The following is a 19,863-nucleotide window of genomic DNA, read 5'->3' on the forward strand; positions in this document are numbered from 1 at the left end:
GGGCCATCCTATCATGCTCTTTGCCTTCAGCATTGCTTGTTTCTGTCTTCCAGAGGAAAGGGAAACCCCTATAGTTAAATTTGAAAGCAGCTGATTTTCACCTGGTTTTTTTAATGCTTGACAAAGGAAATCAATCCTTCAAGATAAAGTATTTTGCCTCAGCATTAGAATTAGACTTTCACAACAGCAGAAAGTCAAAACCAAAACCAGCCATCAAAGGCTCAGCATTTATGCAGAACGAGTCCTTCAGCTGGAGATCTGCAACAGATTTAAAAATAACAATCATAACATTTGGCTGTAGTAATTTGCAGTGTTCTCACTTCAGGATTTCATGGTGCTGGCAGACCTATCATTTCCCAGAGCCATTAACATCTATGCTTGGTGTTTCCTTGGAGCTGCTGGGCCATAGTGACTGATTTTAAAGTTGTTTTTCCAGTAGTGCCTACAGTGCACCTAGGCAGGGGATGCCCTGGGAGGTGAAGATGGAAACTTCCCTGAGGCCCAGGGAATGACCAGATTTTGCCCTGTCATATGAACACGAGCAAACCTTGCAATCCTATCCTCATTTTTATAGCTGTGGTTGCTACTTTTAGTCACCCTGATCCTTCTTGCAGCGAGAGCAGATTTTAGAGGTTAATAACATGTCTGTTAAAGTACCCTCGTCTTAATTGAGAGTGCTTGAGAAGAGCTAAAAATTGGAAAGTGTTTTAAGTGTGTTGCCTTTTGGCTGATGAGTATTTCCTTGTTCCTGCCCTTGTGCTGCTGGCTAGCATGAGTACCAATGTCAAGAGGGGGCATTTTTATCCCCCTCCTTACTCCTGGGAGGAACCCGTGGTGTGGACACCCTGTCCTTGGTCGTGCTCTGAGCTCATTTGTCTGACCCTGGGCAAAATATTTAGATAGATTCCAAGCCTGGCATCTGGGTGAGGATCCTGGTTGTTTAGAGCTTGGATAAGGGGTATGGAGATAGAGCACTCAGCGTTTTCCAAACACAAGGTTATTTCTGTGACTGGTTCTAGGAACCTTTTGGAAGGGTTACTCCAAAGAAGTGTTGCTGTCACGCACCTCAAAGGAAACGTGTTGCTCTCTTGCACAGAGTACCTCACCTATGAACTGCCTGGGCTTTGACTGATCACAATATTCTAAATTATTCCAAGGCAAGGCACAAGTGGAGAGCCAGCACCAACACTCTGCTAGCCTAGAGATGAAACAGCCCTGGATAAAGGGACAGTAATCTCAGTCACTGAGTGTATACAAATAAGATGGCTGTCAGCCCAGCAGTCGTCTCCAGTTGATTGCCCTGAGTAACTTTTTAATTTTAGGTTTTTCTTTGCAGTATTTGATCTAACCTGTGATGCACCGTGGTGACGTTCCTCCTTTGTATTTAGCCAGTGTGCCTCCCAGCAAGTTCTCACCAGCCCACAAGCAGGGAATTGCACAACCTCAGCCCAGCATCATGATGCTGCAGCAGCTCTTTGCTGGTTCCATCACAGAAGCACCGAGAAAGGATGCACCAAATATAAAATACCATCCATGAGAAGTTATGCAGCAGTCTTGGTCAAGGAAGCACTGGTCAAACTCCACAGTCTGTAGAAGATCTCCAGTGACCTTGTGATTCTTCTTGTCAGGCAGACACAAGGTTTAGGCTTAAGGGTTCTTTACTCAGTCTTAAAACTTCACAGTCCCCTGACTCAGCACAGTTTGGATCTGCTCCTCCCCGTCCCCTGGGATAACTTTGTGTTGGCATCATTATTGAACTGTTAAGCTTAGCATGGTCAACAGTGTTATACAGCAAGATATTTTGCATGCTTATCTTTATTTAAAAGAGTATTTTCCTTAGTTTCATGTTGTTTTGATAGAAGTATAGCTCTAAAATGCTAAACACAAATGTTGATGGTATTATCTTGCAGGGTTCTCGGTGCTCCTCAGATGCTAACATGCTTGGAGAGATGATGTTTGGCTCTGTGGCCATGAGCTACAAGGGTTCTACATTGAAAATTCACCAGATCCGGTGAGATTCATTTTTTCACTGCTGATCTTTTCAGAATCCTCACTCCCTAGTGCTCATGTGTAACAAATGGAATGCCACAAGTGCAAAAGAAAAGGAATTTCTGGGTTTGTGTCACTTTTGACGCACAAGGCTGTTACGTCATGGTTGGGTCTGAAAAATCTGGAGGGCTGAGAAATGAAAACAAAGCCTGTCTTGGCACAGCCAGTGTTCCTGACTGACATCTTCCTTTTTGTCCTCCAGCTCACCTCCTCAGCTCATGCTCAGCAAGGTTTTCACAGCTCGCACTGGAAGCAGCATCTATGGGAGCCTGAACACGTGAGTCCATTACAAATGGCATCCTTTGCACATGGGCAGATCAATGTCACAACACCCAAGACCTTCTCTAGACCCTCCAGATTCTTTCTCTAGAAAAATAACTTCTTGTTCCCTGACCTGTTACATTCTGGCACTGGTGTCCTCACCTTTCCCTGGTGGTTGTCTTCACCTCAGTTTGCTTTAAACCCAGGAATAAACCATTCCTCTAATGCTGATGGGGTGAAGCTTAATGCCATAAGGTAAAAAAGACCTGCAACCACTAGAGAAGAAGGGATGAGGACAGAACCCTGGAGTCAGGGAATTCAGTCCAAGATAAAGAAAAAAGTGTTACAAAACCACGTGGCTTCAGGGAGTTCAGTGTTTAGTTTTCTGTGTCTTAACTGATCCACCTGAGAGCGTGGCTTAGGCTATGGAAGTTTTTCCTTGCAGAACCCTGCCTTACAACTTGTCCCTTCCTCTGGGGCTCTAATTAAGTAACCCTGTGTTCTACTGAAAAGTAATTCACTGTTTTATCTTTGTTACAGGTTGCAGGACAGTCTTGAGTTCATTAATCAAGACAGCAATACATTAAAGCCTGACCACAGTACAATTATGAATGGACTTCTTGGGAATATAGGTAAATACCAACAGATTTTATTTCCTTGTATCTCCAACTGAGTAGTCATGGATTTTAAAATATGAGAGTCTCCCAAATAGAATCAAATTGAAAATAAATTAAAAAAAAGAAAAAGCTGAAGACATAGCAGAAAATTGATGTTGATGGGGTTTGGAGGAGACTAAATTGGACAGGTTGAGGAATTAGCAGTGGCTCAATATATGAGGCTGTGTATCCCTATATAAAACACTAAACAGAAATCTTTAGATAAACTTCAGTTCAAATATAGACAATGTTGAGAAATAACATCCTGTGGAACTTCCTCAGCAGCACATCTCCTCTCAGGCAGGATTGATTCAGCCTGACTTCTGTTGTCATTAATCATTTTTGCCCTGCTCTCTCCCCTGGGCACCTGAGCGCACGTGGCCGCGCGTTTCCTGTTAGTCCTGGTTACCCTTGGGTGGCTGCACTGGAGTTTCTGATCAGATGAGACAGAATATCTTTTTGTTCTCTCCTCTTTCTCTCTCTGTCTGTCCCTGCAAGCTAAGCAGTCTTGGAAAAACAATCTGGCACCTTTGGTTCTCGGGCTGTGTGGAAGTGCTGTGGGTAGAGGCTCCATGAACATTAGATTGCAGAAAGAGGGGAAGGTTTTTGGCTTTTCCCTGTGGGAATGGTAAAACTGATAGTAAAGGTGTTGTATTTAGGGCTTGGTTATTCTGTGTAGCAGCCTGATGAGTTCTTCAGCACATCCTCCCCTTCCTTTGGTTTAGATTGTTGGTTTTCCAAGCAGATGTCTGGTGCAGTAGGTACTGGGGCTGTTCAGCCTGGAGAAAAGGAGGTTGAGGGGGAGACTTTATTGCTCTCTACAACTACTTGGAAGGAGGTTGTAGTTAGGTTCAGATTAGTTAGGTTAGGTAGTTAGGTTCAGATTAGCTGTTAGGAAAAATTGGGGAAAAAAGAGTGGTGAGGCACTGGAGTATTCAACCAATGGGCAGATGTAGCGCTTCGGGAGATGATTGAGTAGTTAAGGTGGTGTAGGACTGATGGTTGGACTTGATGATCCTGAAAGTCCTTTCCAGCCATGATGGTTCCATGATTCCATGCCTCCAAGAAGAGGATGCTGAGACTTTTTTTGCAGTGGAACTGCACAAGTTTCCAGTGGGTTCACCCATGTTTGTTTACAGTTCCCGTTGCAGCAGCGCCAAGGGCACCGTGGGTGACAGAGGTGAAGAAGTTAATCTGTAACTGCAGCCTTTCCACCAACTGTGTTCAAACAGCAAAGACTCCTGGCCTGTGAGAGGAGGAGGAGGGTCTATGTGTTTTGGTTGGGAACTATTTACAAGCTGCTTTTTTTAGATATGCTGGTTTAAAAAAAGAAAAGCAGCACTGGGCATGGCCTTTTCTTTCATGACTGAAGACCTGAGAGAATGGAAGGGAGCTTTGTTGAGGTCCAGCTTTTTTTTTTTCTTTTCATAAGCAGAAAACTTTGAGAGCTTCAAATTTAGGAGAGGGACTGGCAATGAACTATTTAAAAATACCCCTGAGTTTTTCCTGGCATTCCTTCCCTGGTGTATCCACAGTTCAGTATCACTTTTAAGTCTGAGACCGCTACCACTTATTTTCTGTATGATCATTTCACTAAACTGATGTACTGACTGTTCTCAGAACAACTATTTCATCTTACAAGTTTCTGTTGGTTCTACTAAGCCAAATTTCTGCCTCCCTTCTCCCTCTTTCTCCCCATCCTCTCCAGCAGCAGTGTTGCTCAGCCACCCCACCAGCATGGATGTTACAACAAACATTGTCCTTCACTATGAATCTCCTGTTTGTCAGCACGTCAGGCTTTGAGCCTGCATAAATAATCATTTTTCAAGCAAAAAAATAAAGAAATAAATAAAATAAAAGCCAGTGGAGAGAAACCCTGTCCTTGTATGGGAGATGGTGTCAAGCTGGGTCTATTATTTTAATTTGATAATTGCTACACAGTCCAACTCTGAGCTCTATCCTTGAATCGACGTTCTTGTGAAGCGTGAGGGCTGTTCTGCACACGCTCGTCTGCATTTGTGTTGGCTTATATCTTCTCCCTGCCCTGGCCCCCACCCCTCCAGACTGTTCTGCTTTACTAACCTCATTCTTTCATGTGTATTTTACGTTTTGCCATGTAGGTCTTTCACAGCTTTGCAGCCCTAGGCGGGCATTCTCAGAGCAAGGTCCGCTCCGCCTGATCCGGAGCGCCTCTTTCTTTGCAGGTTTGCAGTGTGCTGTGTGCTGTGCTGTGTGCCTAGTCTAGCTGGTGGGACAAAACAGTGTGGATCTGTAGTTCAGCCCTGGAAATAAGATTATTATTATTATTTTTTTATTATTATTATTTTTAATTATTCTTTTTTTTAAGTACAAAACGGAGAGCGACGTCTGCTCTCTTACCTTTTTGGATCCACGCTTTAAGTCCCCAGAGGACAGCAGGCACTTTAATATTCCTCTTTGGGGTTAGTTGGTTGGTTTGTCTTGGAAATGTATATTAAATGGTGGATTTCATATTTCTGAAAGTAATGTTTCACATTAGTTGTCAAGCCATGTTGATCTGGACATGGTTCAACCCAACAATAAAAACTAAAGCTGACCCAAATTCATTTAAAATGGATATTTCTTGCTTTTAGTGTCTGGGTCTTATTTCCATGGCTGAGTAGGCTGGGGTTTTTTCACACATATTTGTAAAATAGATCACATTTGAAAACTATTGAGCCTGAAACACTTTTGATCTTGTGTATATGCTGAGTGTGAATCTGGGCAGCTTACGACTTAGCTGAACAACCAATGCACTGCTCACAAATTAAAAGTATTTCTTTTCTTCAAGACACCATTGTAAAATCTTTTCAAAATTATATATATATTACTATATATAAGCTGGTATGTGGATGAAGTAGTGTTTGTATTGTTTATTGTAATACCTGAGAAAGCTGGTACGTAAATGAAGTAGTGTTTATGTTGTTTGTTGGTGGGTTTTTTGTCTACACACTGTGGACTACCAAAATCTTTTTGGCACATTAAAATTTTATTGAAAAATACCCATGTAAAGAATGAAATTGTCCTAGTTTTGGTTTCTACTAAAAGGAGCTTCAGAAGAATATGTACCAGCTTTTCAGATAAGTGTTCTGGCTTGTTCAGCTAAGCAGCCTTTCTTGGTGATGGCCTTGTGCTGCAGCGCTGTTGATCTGAATTAATGAGCATGTTTTTGTTTCATTAATTACATGGAGATCTGCAAACAAGAAAGGAACTGTATATTCCCCTGCTAATTGGTATTCCTTCTTTTGCAGTTCATAGCAACCCTATGGATATGCCTGGGAGGGAGCAGAACGAGGACAGAGACAGCGGTATAGCAAGATCTGGTAATGGCAGTTCCCCCTGTTAACCCTGTAGACTCAGAAGCTGTTCAGTAATATTTGTCACTGAGATGCCTGGGCACCATTAAATAGTTTTTCCTGTGGTGGTTGTTACATGTAAGCAAAACTGCAGACCTAGTTGTGTGCCTAAAAACATTGTAGGCATCAGGGGTGTTGGATTAGGAAGCTCACAGAAGCTCACAAGCACGCCGCCAATAAGCAACCCAGATGAAATATTAGAATGATGTTGCAGCTTTTCTAAACAATATTCCCTGTGATCTCCTTCTCCAGTTGAGGAGGAATTTGCCTCCGTGGCACTCTCCTCCTTCCTTTAAATTCTGGGTGTTGGGCGCTTTAGGACTGGACAGGCTGTTAGAGGATGCGACGAACGTTTCCACAAAGAATTTATTTCCCGATCCTCAGGGCTGGTGAGCAAGGTGCAGCCTGTGTATTGCCTCTTATGTAAGGCTGCAGGACTGTCCCACCCTTGTAGTGCTGGTCTATCTTGTTCATGTTATTATAAACTGGTTGCTTTTAGATAAGAAGCATAGATAAAAAAAGAAGGCACTCAATAAGCAGCACCGATCTATCTCCAGGGGCTTCGTTTAGTTGCAGGTATTATTTTCCAAATGCCTTTTTTTGTGCTGGAGAGATTTTTTTTTTTTTAATTTGTTCCTCTTCTTCTTGCAGCATCTCTTAGCAGTCTGCTCATCACTCCCTTTCCATCTCCTGGCTCTTCATTTAACAAAAGCTGTGCTAGCAGTTACCAGCGGCGTTGGCGGCGCAGCCAGACTACCAGCTTGGAGAACGGGGTCTTCCCTCGCTGGTGAGTTGGGAATGAAATTCTGGTTGCTGCCCACAAATTTCCCACCACTGTCAGCTTGTTTCTCCTCTTGCATATGTACATCTGCTCATCCTGTTGCTTTCTGTTGGGGTATTTACAGAGGTGTAAGTCAGGCTGCACGTCAACGCCTGATCTGTTTTAGTAGCTGTGTTCTTCGTGGCATGCATTGGTTTTGCACACTCTAGCAAAATGCAAACCTGGAGGCTGTATTTTGGGGGATAAGAAACCCCCCAAATCCTCCTCAAAATATAAAATCTGGGCAGAGATAGGAGAGAACTACAATATCCCATTCTGAGCCCACAAAGATTTTGGATCTGGTTGCTGCTTTTTTGACTGTGGGATCAGTTAATGGTTGCTTGAGAAAATTATTGCCAAGTGGATGTTATCAGAGGTGATGATTGGACAACACACGCAAACAAAAGGTGTTTATTGAAGTTAAATGCTCAAGAATTTAATTAGATGGGAAACCATGGTGCAATTTTAAGCAGAGAATGACATTTTTATTTTCTTTCATGCTTCAAGGTCTATGGATGAAAGCTTTAACTTGTCAGATGACAGCTCTGGTCCTAGCCCAGGAATTGTTAGGAAGAAGAAGATAGCAATTGGAGTTATTTTTTCACTCTCAAGAGATGAAGATGAAAACAACAAATTTAATGAGTTCTTCTTCTCACACTTTCCTCTTTTTGAGAGTCACATGAACAAACTGAAGAGTGCAATAGAACAGGTAAACACGGTCTCTTTTGATTCCTGCACTTGTATTGCTGCATGTTCCCTCTGCTCTGTCAATTCCTGAGCCTTGTTATTAGTTACCAAAGTGGGAACAACTTGCTGTTGAGTACTGGAGTTGCACCAGAGCAGAGCTTTGCTCCACAACAGCTTTGCTGATGTTTCTTACTGCTAGCAAAAGCACAACACAGGGTGAAGACAGAGCCCATGGCCTTAGCCACAGGGGTTGTGGAAAGCTGGAATTAGGCAGTCTGAGCTCCCAGCAAGCCCAGGATCAACAAAAAGGTGCTTTTAAGGCCACCTCTCCTTCCCTGCTTTAGGTGTATCTGGGTCCAGTGGATCACAGGGTTAGAACCTATCTCGAGCCTATTCCAGGCTGTAAATCAGTATGGAGCTTTTATCTTTATCCTTTCTTTAACCCCCTGATTCTGATGTGTAGGAAACTTTCAAAGACTGAAGTTTCAAATGTGCGGTTAGATTCGCTTCCAATCACTCTTCTAGGAAACACTTAGTGGTTACTTTGCCACTGCAGTGGAACCTTTGACCCCTTTTTATGCCTGGAATGATGAAAAGCACAGAAGCAGCAGAGGCTGCAAGCACATGTGCCTCACCTATCTTACCTCAGATAGGAAAGTTGGCACTTGTACCATCGTTTTATCACTTAAAAAAAGAATAATTCTTTGCGTGACTAGTTGCACGAAAGATAAAGCCAAACACATGACTGTGTTTTCCATTTTCTGGGCTTCTGCAGCCCTGTGTTACTTATCTGTTTAATGCTTGTTTTCAAGGCTATGAAAATGAGTCGTCGATCAGCTGATGCCAGTCAGAGGAGTTTGGCTTATAACAGAATCCTTGATGCCCTTAATGAATTCAGGTGAGCAGTTTGTCTCCTGGCTTTTGTCTCTGTTTCTTCAAAAGCATTCAAATTTGTTTGAGAGGGATCCTAGTGCAGTATAAGCAACTTAAAATACGTAAAGCCTGCTGCAGAAAGTAAGTGCACAAAGGTGTTGGTGACACCGAGGCTTTGCAATCTGTTTGTTTTTAGATTTGTTTGGTTTTTGAGATCTTTTTGCCAAATCTGTCCATCCATCAGGGCTCGGTGTGAACAGGACATGGATGGTCAAAGTTCCATAAGGGGCTCGGTGTGAACAGGACATGGATGGTCAAAGTTTTCTGTGCTTAAGGTAGTAGCAGAGCTCCCAGCAACCTCTGAAATTACCTCTTGTGGGCTGTTGAGAGGGGGAAACAAATTGCAAACCTGCTCTAGGGAAGTCCTCTTCCAGTCTGTGTTTTCCTGATGTGTGGTCAAAGCAAGGCTCTAAAATTCTGCTCTACAGGAGTTTCAGATAACCAGCTCCTAGAAGGATTGTCTTTTACACACAGTAAAATGCAGCAGTGTAACCTCTTGCTATCAGTACCTGCAGAGCATCTCTATTCAACAGTTAATATACAAAGCAAAGCAGATAAGCACAGGCCTGGCATTTAACTGGATTCTCTTTCCATAGTTTAAGTCATGGGGAGGGAATTCAGCTGAAATCCATCTGTTTCAAGTGATTCATCTCCTCTCAGAGGGGAGTGGCAGGGCACTTCCTTTTACAGCCACTCTAGAGCTGCTTTTTAAAGACATTAGAAAAGACAGTGCTCTGATGTTGGAAAAAAAAAAAAAAAAAAAAAAAGCCAAACCCTGACATCAGAGCAGTGAAGGATCCTGAGGGTTTGCTCAGTTTTCTACAATTCCATTTACAGCCTGAATCCTGTGGAGTTAGTGGTGGTGCATGGTGGAGCCACAGTGTGGTTTTAATTCTTTCTTTTTTTTTTTAATAGAACCTCACTTCTGGGTGGTTGCAAGGGTACATTTGGTTAGGACAGGAGGCAGGGAAGAGGGAGAGCACGTGGGTGAGAGGAGGATGAGGGTAAACAGTGCCAAGAGAGGGAGCAGAGGGAGCTCATTTCTACTGGGAGCCTGGACAAGTTCAGCAGGTCCAAGCAGCCCCAAGGCTCCTCTGCTCCCCCCCAGCTCTGCCCTGCCTTTCCTCCCCTTCTCATCCAGAGCCATTTCTCTATGTTCCTGCCCTGTGATAACACCACCTCCCCAGCTCTTTTCCCCCCAAAATGTCCCCCTCAGGATAGATTCAGCAGACTTTGCCCCTTCTCCTTTGTCCTTCCCAGTTAAACAGTTCCAGAGCGGTGGGGAGGGGCACGTATCCCGAGTCAAACACTGGAAAAATAACCCTGGGAACCCAAGCCAAATCCCCCTTCCTGGATTTTTTCCACCTTGGAAGGAAGCTCGGTGGTGCTGAGCTAGGATGGGACAAGGAGAGCTGCTCGTGTTGGGCTGAGGAGGAAAACAAAGGTCCCAGTGGACACGGGAGGTTTGGCAGTGGCCGGAGCCGCCGTCATCCACATGACACGGCCCTTGCGTAACCAGCACTGGAAGCTTGTGTCTAACTACCAGTTTTCTGCAGAGGTTTCCATGGTGATATAAATATTACTCTTTAATAGTCTAACGAGGTAAATTAAATCCAATTTAATTTCCTATAAATGAATTTCCGGGGGAAGGGGACAGACTTTGGCAATTCTGGTTGGGGTTCTTGTTGTGCGTTTGGTTGTTCGGTTGGTTTGATTTTCAGCTTTTTTGGGGGTTTTTTTTTTGCCTCTAGAGGCATGCACCAAACAGTGCCCCCAGCCCAGGCTGGTCCTGCAAGCAGCCCAGGTCCTGGTGCTTCTGTGATACCTCAGGTGGCAAGGGGTGCTGCCAGCATGAAAAGCATTTCTGTACCATGCAAGAGGCACTTGCTTTTCAAGCAACGCAGTCCGTGTCTGGAAAGGGGTGGTGGGGGAGGAAAAAGGAGCATTTAAATACTGCAGGCTGGGTGCAAAGATGCTTTGGCAGAGGTTCAGCCAACCCATTTAGGCCACTATTATCTCTTTAGGCGTCTGCTTTCCCACTGAAGTCACGGGGAAGTCAGGAGCTCGCGTCCTTTGGTGAACCTGAGTCTTGTGTTGATTCCTGCCCTCTTAGCAAATTGTGCTGGAGGGAAGAAGGGTGCTGACTTCAGTGGGTTGGTGTTTCTAAAGCATGATCCCGTGCTGGTTTAACTCATTGCAGTCTTTTTTATTTTGTTTGGTTTGGTTTTTTTATTTTTGAAGATGTTTTTGAGCTTTTTTTTTTTTTTTAAACTCTGACTTTCGGAGCTTCTCAAGTGTAGCTGATGTGCACTCCTCTGGTGACAAAAACCACCTCAAATTCCCAGGGCCTGGGGGACTGGCTGATAGAGGAAGGGAAAGGGGAGGGTGATGGTTGTTCCTGTAGCCCCCTGCCACCCCAAATCTCCCCCATACAGGGCGGGTGCTGTGGCTGCAGGGCAGCCTGTGAGCAGGGTTATTGTCAGGCTCAGCCAGGCATTACCTGCTGGTTCTGAGGGCTGAAAAGAAGACAGCAAAACTCTGCCTCTGCTCTTGTCATCTCATCTTGGGAAAACCAAAGCTGCCTGAAAGGCTGGGGCTGCTTCTGCAAACTGATGCTGTTGATAAATTCACCATAAATTCACAGTGTGGGGCTCCAGGCCAAACCTTGCCTCCTTATTCACTTACAGCAATTTTTTAATTTTCTAAAGCACTGCTGGATTTAGCTATTACCACTTGACTTAAAAGCTTAAAACTCTCTTTGGATGTCAGCTGGGCAGACACATGACTTATGAAATAAGCTACTGTACTTACATAAAGATTTCAGCTCCCCTGGTCCCTGAGGCCAGAGCAGCACATTGATAATATAGATCATGCACCACCTGACTAATACCTGTGTGGCAAATTCACAGCCTGGCAAGAAAACACTGAGCTCAAAGCCTAGGGAAACACCTCTCTCTGCTTTCTGGCAGCCAGATTTGATCCTGTTTTATATGCCAGGAGTTTTTAAGCAGCTTGTGCTGCTCTGAACCAAGGTGTGCATTGTGCTCAGCACAGGCACGGGAGGGATCCGGGCTCTCTGCAGCAATTCTTGCCTTCATTTTCTTTTTCCTTTCTATGGAAAAAATAAAAATCATCTTTGGAAGGAAGGATAGGGAGCAAATGCTTGTGAATTAAGTTTTCTAGGCCATTGATTTTTTTTTTTTTTCTTTTTTTTTTTTTGGAAGAATCCTTAAGCTTTGCCAACTCTGCCCCTGGCAGCACAGCCAAGGTGTTTGCTGGGGAGCCTCTGCTGCACCCAGGTGCCGAGGTGCTTGCAAGCTTCAGGGCTGGAGTTCAGCCTCTCCCAGAAGCATTTCCAAATATAAAACATTTAAAATGTGCTGGAACCCTTGCAAGAGCAGTCTCTCAATAACTGAACTTTCCTTCACATACCCTGCTGGTAGGGGGGACAGCAGCGAGCGGAGGGGGCTGCAGCCTGCCAAGAGGGGCCCAGTGGATTTTTTAATAGTTGTTATTTTTCTCAGATCCCTTTTAACTTCCCTGTAGCACTTTAGTGGTTCTTTCTCGATGGTAATTTTTATTTTATTTTATTTTGCCTCTCTCCTGAGGGGCAGGAGAGCCTTGCCTGGCGTGCATGCAGAGCTGGGAAGACAGTTAATCCTTGCCCTTGGTGGCTGTGCCATCGCTGCCTGCTCTGGCATGGAGGGTTCCCTGCACTGCAGTCACATGCCTGCTGGCTGCTGGCCAGGGCAATCTGATCTCTCTCTGAGGAAACACTATCAGTTGCAGATGCAGCCAGGGTTACCAGAATAGTAAATAACGAATCACAAGACTCGGTCTATCTTTTCAACGAAAACAAATATTTTAATATGTTGGCTTTTTGGGTTTGTTTTTGTTGTTGTTGTTTCTTTTTTTTTTTTTTTTTTTTGCAAAACAGCCAAGCTGCAAGAGGCTAGGCTTAGGTTAGTTTGCATAGGAAGGAGAAATAAGCTGCATTTTATATAAAGTTGTTTGGTTTCCCTTCAGTTTCTAAGGTCAGCTGTGTCAGGCAGTGGGTGGGGTGACGTTCAGGACGTGTTTTGAGCTTTGAAACTCATTGGGTTTGAAGTCCCTGGGCTTGGGGTTTCTCCCTTTCTTTGGGCCTCTTCAACATCCACTCCAGTTTATGGGCAGTGAGCAGAAAGCTTTCCCTTAATCCCATCTCCAATCCCAACTCCCTGCTGCTGAGGCACAAAATCCAGGTGCCCCGAGAGCCCTGTGCTGCCGGAGACCCCACAGTCCCCCCCATGGTGCTGGGGTCCCACTGGTGCTCGTGTCCACGTGTGTCCCACTCACATCTAACCTGGCAGGACTCTTGTGCCCAGGTCCATCCCCAGGCTGTGTTTCCAGCCCCAGAGAGGACCAGCAGCAGAGGGTCCTGTGGAGCAGCTCCAAGGTTGCCCTCAGCTGCCTCACCAAGCAGCAAGCCCAGGGTGCCAGGGGTCTGGTGAGCACAAAGGGGACTTGACATTCCCCCTTTCCAACCCAGGGACTGTTTTATGGCTTTCCCCTTGTGCCTGCAGCAGTGAAGTGTCTGCAAATCCCAGCTTGGAGGAAGACAGGGTTGATTTGGACTATTGGGAATGTGCAGGATGGATTTTGTGTTCAGTGAAAAAGCGACAGAAAAAAAAATTAAGCTGAAAATGCTATTGCCCCTTTCACCCTTTTTTTTGTTCCTGATCAGCACTGGTGACTTCAGCACAGTGAACAGATCCCTTTAGGGGTCTTCTCACTATACAGCTGCTTTCTCCAAATAACCAGGGAGTAATTCCTTCCTTCCTCCCCTTGTATCAGCACCCTGATGCTGCCCAGGGAGTTTCACTTTAAACCCTAACCCATGGAAGATTTGGCAGCTGCTGCTGCTGGAGTGTGTGTTTGCCTGCCTGATGTGCACAGCCTTTGCTTTACTTCTGGGAAGTGTCTGTAAATTTTTAGCCCAACAAATCCAGAGAACTTTGTAAAGCAGGGCTGGTGCCAGGGAAGATGGGATCATGTAAATTTTTGTCTTGTGAAGAAGAAAAAAAAAGTCTCTTCTGGAGAAAGAAGTGTATTAGGGGTGAGCAACCTGAACTGATCAGTCATTTCGCTTATTCTTTTGGGGTTTATTTCTGGTTTTACTTTTTTACTGTTTTTTACTGCTATGAAAATAGTGGTTCCCATAGTGTCAAACATCAGCACGGTACTTAAAGCCATAATTGAGTTTAGATTTTTAAGAGGAGTTAACAGTAATCCAGGGGAGGTTTAACCTGGTGTTTTACTGCAAAGCCAAAGTTTTAATCATACATTTACTGTCCTCTGAACAGTCAAAAGGGATGTGGGTAGGTGCAACAGTCCTTGAAACTATGGGGTGACTCTTGTGTGTTGTATTTTAAGCTAAAGAAATTATCTGGTCCCCTGCTCTACAAATCCACACTTGGGTGGGTTTGGCCTGGAGATACACCAGTTTTTTTTTTTAAAGCAAGGAGGAAGTTAAGGTATTTTTGTAAGTCAGACACACATCAGCTTGGCCTGGTAGTAGATGAAGCAGAACCATGGAGCATTTCTGTTTGAATGATACAGGGAGTTAAAAAACAACCCAAAATCATTCATTAGGAGCAGGGCAGCTCTTGACCCTTGTCTTTCACTGTATTTGGGATCAGTTTAGGTGGGTGGAAGGGTGAATTTGTGCTGTTTAGTGAGCAACACAGTTTGGATAATGATGGCTGAGAGAAATGTTGATTATTCTGATCTAGAAATGACAGCTGGGACTACAGGCTGCAGTCAGCTCTTTGAGTCGGGATCTCTGCCTTTCATTTTTTTTGTTTGTACTCTTCTGGATTATTTTTTTTTTGGGGGTTTGTTTTCCAGAACAACCATTTGCAACCTCTACACAATGCCACGGATTGGGGAGCCTGTCTGGCTCACTATGATGTCGGGGACACCAGAAAAGAACCAGCTTTGCCACCGCTTCATGAAGGAGTTCACTTTCTTGATGGAAAACGCTTCAAAAAACCAGTATGGTGGATTTGAATTCTTTTCTGACTTGCATACGTGTTTATGCCTGTGTATTTCAAGCCAGTTTTTGAATCTGTTCCTTTATGAAATCTGGGTAATCAGAGAATCAGGAGACTGTCTGTAAATCCCTCCTTTCTAAATGAAAAAAAAAAAGCATCTCACGAGATGCCTCCTTCCCTGCCATCCCCTCAGTCTTGGTAGAGGCTGAACGTTTGAAACCCGTCCATAGGAAGCACGTGATGGGTGTGGATGTCTGGAAGGGGGTGAACATACCTTGTGAAATGCATTAATCTGCCTTTCAAAATCAGTTATCATATGATGAGCAAGGTTAGACAGTCAGCAAGAGCCGCGTCTGTAATCCCGTCTGACCGCAGATTGCTCTTAAAACCTCAGGATGCCAAGAAAGAACCCACGTGCTGCTTCAGTCCTCACCTCTCTGCCCTCAGGAGGGAGCTGTGAGGGGTTGTTAAAAAATGAGAATGCTCTTGATAAACTCAGGGGAATCTGATAAATTTACTCTTTTGTCAACACTTCATCCTCTTTCCCTGGGGCATCGAGAGGGGAAATTTTTAAGGCTCCATTGAAGTCCTAAAACGAGCACAAACATGTGAAGTTTGAGTGGGAATGGCACTGAAAGACCAGCTGTGTGCTCCAGGGCAGCTGCTCTCTGCAGGCTGGGGAAGGGGCTGCTGCTCACCAAATGCCACCTTTGCCACCAACTTTGTCACCTCTGCAGGTGGGAGGGTGGCACTTAGTGGTCAGCGTGGTCCACCTTCTCCTGCCTCGGTGCAGTAGGAGGTTGTGAGGGGATCAAATGTGTTTTCTGTCTTCAGTGGAAGCTTTTTCCTGGGATTTGAGCCCCTTTGATCCCTGCCATTCTGAGCCCTGATGATGTTTAAGTGCTCATTTGTCTGGGTTCCTTTCCTTGCTTTATTTTTAAACACAGTAAGATTCACACTGATGGCAGCAAGAGGAAAACCAAGCCCCATCTCCTTTGCTCTCCAGTTTTACATCCTTTAGCTGTCTCCAGGCAGGAGATGGGGCTCAGTTTCAATCATAAGCTTCTCTTGATGCTGGTGAAGTATTCCAAGAAGATTATTTGGAGGCTGGGTGGTGGTTGAGGGCTTTCCTCCCCAGGCAGCCGAGCACCGGGGTGGCCACCAGCACCATCTGTCGGCATGCAGGAGGCTCCTGGGCTGTGCTCTGCAGGCTCCCCTAGAGCAAAGGGGAGTGGGAAGGAGAATCTTCCCTCCACCAGGCAGAAGCTGTGCTCCAGCATAGCAACAAATCAGAGAGCTGATGCTTTTCAGAAAGCTTTTTTCACCTTTCTAAATTAGCTAGTGGAAGGGCACTGCCTTTCTGGCTGAGCTGCAGCACTTTGAGGTTTTGGTTGTGGAAAAGGAGCAGCCATAGGTGTTTAATTGTATAACAGCTGTATGAAGGAACATGGCAGCTGGCTCTTTTACAGGTTTGGCCTTCCTTCTCCTCAATAACCAGAGACCTTAAGGGTTTGGAATCTCCTTCTTGGAGTGCAGAGGTCACACAGTGCCACTGTTTTCTTAGGGCGAACAAAGTCAAATTGGTTTGGAGCTGTTTTACAGCATAAACCTTGCAAAATAGAAAGTCTCATAATAATTGCCAAACAGAGGAACTGAGATGCCACAGCTTGAAAGTATTCCATATTTTTATGTTAAATGTGTGTTCCAAAAGAGAGCTTTGCAGGGATGGGAGGGAGACTACAGCCCTCCCTTTTTTGTTCGAAGAACCAAGACCTAAGGGGTGATCTCTGCTGACTTTGGTAGATTGTTCCTCTGATCCTTGAGCCATACAGACTGTAGAACATTCTGGGTGTTTTTTTTCTGGAAAAAAAAAAACAATAACAAACCCAATGTTGAACATTTTGCTTTCAGGTTTTTACCAGCTTTACTGACTGCAGTCCTGACTAACCACTTGGCCTGGGTCCCTACGGTTATGCCAAACGGGCAGCCCCCTATAAGAATCTTCCTGGAAAAGCATTCTTCCCAGAGTGTGGACATGCTGGCCAAAACTCATCCCTACAACCCTCTTTGGGCACAGCTTGGTATGTGGCAGACTTTTCTAAACCATCCAGCAGCTGCTCATCACCAGGGATGCATGCAGTGGCTTTTATGGATGCTTGTTACTTCCCCCACAAGTGATGTTTTTTACTCAAAATGTGATAAAAACTTGGAGGTGGTCACTGTAGTTTTTTCTTTGTGCTTCAATTTCTGAAGGCAATATCAATTATAAAACAGCAGCCAAAAATAAACCCCCCCTTTGTCATCTGTGGCAGGTCTTTTGAAGTCACCTGCCCTGGTGGTAATGGAGGATTCCAGTCCTCCTCTGGTCCTCCCTTATTTCCTCCTAAGTTCTTATTATTTGGGATGCTGCTATCAGTAAGCATAGTTCTGGGAAGAGCAAATAAATCAAGGAAATCCATAATTCTGATAAGAAAGGTGCATCCTCTCCATAGAACAGGCAAAGGAGTGACACAGTGCAGGAAATCATGCCTGGGCAGCCCCCTGGGTGAGGTCTGAGAGCTCAGCTGATTGAGTAGCACCTCGTGCTGTCTGCTGATTGCTGAGTAAAGAGGAGATGAGCTTCCCACTTGCTGGGCAGATTGTCCTGCTTTGTACACAGGCTCCTCAGGTTTGGTGGGGAAAGGGAAAGGAGGGTTGTCCTGTTGTGGTATAGCCAGGGATTGCCAGGGGCTTGGTGAGAAGAGTTGATTTCAGAGGTCGTGACACTCCAGGGATCCCCTGGGGTTACGTTGTCTTCTGAGGCCTCTTGGATCCCTTGTCCCCCCATCCCTGTGTTCATGACCAACCCATGCAGCTTCCAAGGTGAATCTGGAGTGCAGTCAAAACAACCCATGCATCCTGCAGCAGAGGTCAGGGGGAGGCAAGAGAAGAAGTTTGGTTTCAGCTATGCAGCCACCACTGTCCCTTTTCGCCCTCGATCTTGGCGTAGGTTTGTTTCTCCCTGCAGCTTCCTCTTGACAGGTGAAAGGTCAGCCCAGTGTCCTGACTGTCCAGGGGAATTGAGAGCAGATGCCTCCTCTGTCCCATGACTATATAAGGAACCAAGGAGACAAGACTGCAAAGCTAGGGACTGAAGTTAGGTGATGTGAATGCTCTCCAATATGTCAGATCAGATGTCTCCCTGACCAGCGTGTCACCTTACATCCGATACCAAGAGCATCCTTGGGATTCTCTGTATTGAAAATGAAGCATTAGCATAGCTGTCCTCACCCATCAGCTGTAGTGTTTTTCTGTTGTAGACCTGGCCTTTGAAAACTGACCCACACCAGTCACCTGTTAGGAGAAGAATTAATTTTCAAGGTGCAAACCAATGGTCTGTTTCCTCTCCTCTTCTAGGTGACCTGTATGGGGCTATTGGATCACCCGTGAGGTTAGCAAAAACAGTTGTGGTTGGCAAAAGGCATGACCTGGTGCAGAGGCTGCTTTATTTCCTCACTTACTTCATCAGATGCTCTGAACTTCAAGAGACACATCTTCTAGAAAACGGGGAAGATGAGGCCATTGTCATGCCTGGGACTGTTATAACGACCACGCTGGAGAAAGGAGAAGTGGAAGAATCTGAGTATGTGCTTGTCACAATGCACAAGAACAGGGGCAGCTTGCTGCCAACGGAGTCTGAAGAAATGAGAAGCCCCAACTGCAGCTGTAAATATTGCAAATGTCCTGTTTCCCTTGCCCAGAACATAGAAGGGGTTTCACAGCAGGAGAGAGAAGACACGCAGAACACTCCGAAGGTCGAGCTGGAATCTTCTTCAGATGAGAACAGAACCATCGTTCCTGACGACTGCCAGGAAGATGGTGCTGATGTTAAACCACAGAGGCCCTGCCTGGACACAAAACTGGAGAGTGTGGTGTGTGCAGGGGCAGCTTCACCAGAAAAACACCTGGTGGTGGAATCTGCCTTGGAGGCACCGGCCAAGGCGTGGAGGAGCGAGGACTCCCTGGAACCGGGCAGCCAGGCAGGGGGGGGGACAAGGTCACCCGGGCTTGCTGTGGAAAAGAAGCCACCAGATAAGCTCTTCTGTGAGGAGTTTCCTTGCAGTGCTGCTGAAGCTCAGACTAAGGTGACTTTCCTCATCGGAGATTCCATGTCACCTGACTCAGACATCGAGCTCCGGAGTCAGGCAGTAGCAGAACAAATTGCCAGGCACCAGAGCCCGCCAGCCACGGAGGAAGGAGTGTCTGCTGAGCAGAACTGTGAAGCCAAACAAACTGTCGAGGACCAAAATAGAGACTGTGGGACAGCTGAACCCTTTCCTCAAGTTGCCAGCGAGCATCAGAGCTGGAATCCAAACCCTTACAACGCCGAGAGCATGAGTCTGTTTGATGAGTATTTTACTGATGACAGTTCAATTGAAACCCGGACTATTGATGATATTCCAGGGCAAGCAGCTCCAGACCTCCTTGCTCACAGCAGTAGTTCAGAGTTTTCTCAAAAGCTGTGCACAAAGACCAGCAACCCACCTAGTGAGTTTTGTAAATTTATGGACTCCCTGCGACAGGAGACCTACAAGAACTGCTTTAATGAGCAGGACCAAAGAGAGAAAATCTCTATTCGTGTCCCCCATGGGGACAGAGAAAACGTAGAGAAAAAAGTTGCCCCGGGCATTGATTGGGACATTCCAAGAAATGAGAGTTCAGATAGTGCCCTGGGTGACAGTGAAAGTGAGGACACAGGTCATGACCTTACTAGACCAAGTGGTAACTATTATGGAGGAGAGCAAGAGGACTGGGCAGAAGAATATGAGATTCCTTTTCCTGGGTAAGTGCTGTCCAGCAGTAATAGAGCCTAAAAAAGACACAGCCTCTTCTCATGTCACATGTTTGGAGGAATGCAGCCTAACTTGGCATCAGTGCTTGGAAAAGTGTCTCTTGAGCTCACTGGTTGTAAAAGAATCGAGAGACACCAGTGGTCTGGAAAAAAATATTAATTGTGTGTTGTGATCTTGGCTTGTAGCCTTTTCTTCCACAATGGTCTGACTGTAAAAGCT

The 19,863-nt window shown here is 45.3% G+C and overlaps 1 protein-coding gene across 4 annotated transcripts in view; it reads left to right on the forward strand.

Moving 5' to 3' along the window:
* Positions 1 to 19,863, forward strand: part of FNIP1 (folliculin interacting protein 1) — a 64,749-nt gene that overhangs the window by 38,243 nt on the left and 6,643 nt on the right. For 2 of the 4 annotated variants that reach the window (XM_071758319.1, XM_071758320.1), the window contains exons 4-14: positions 1,911 to 2,011; positions 2,252 to 2,326; positions 2,851 to 2,942; positions 5,087 to 5,170; positions 6,236 to 6,307; positions 6,992 to 7,127; positions 7,668 to 7,869; positions 8,660 to 8,745; positions 14,667 to 14,813; positions 16,724 to 16,893; positions 18,209 to 19,634. In XM_071758319.1, coding sequence (XP_071614420.1) covers positions 1,911 to 2,011; positions 2,252 to 2,326; positions 2,851 to 2,942; positions 5,087 to 5,170; positions 6,236 to 6,307; positions 6,992 to 7,127; positions 7,668 to 7,869; positions 8,660 to 8,745; positions 14,667 to 14,813; positions 16,724 to 16,893; positions 18,209 to 19,634 — 2,591 coding nt within the window. The remainder of the gene's footprint in view (positions 1 to 1,910; positions 2,012 to 2,251; positions 2,327 to 2,850; positions 2,943 to 5,086; positions 5,171 to 6,235; positions 6,308 to 6,991; positions 7,128 to 7,667; positions 7,870 to 8,659; positions 8,746 to 14,666; positions 14,814 to 16,723; positions 16,894 to 18,208; positions 19,635 to 19,863) is intronic. The other 2 variants (XR_011728798.1, XM_071758321.1) reach the window with 1 other exon arrangement.

Source organism: Heliangelus exortis, chromosome 15 (assembly GCF_036169615.1).
Source record: "Heliangelus exortis chromosome 15, bHelExo1.hap1, whole genome shotgun sequence".
Lineage (NCBI taxonomy): Eukaryota > Metazoa > Chordata > Aves > Apodiformes > Trochilidae > Heliangelus > Heliangelus exortis.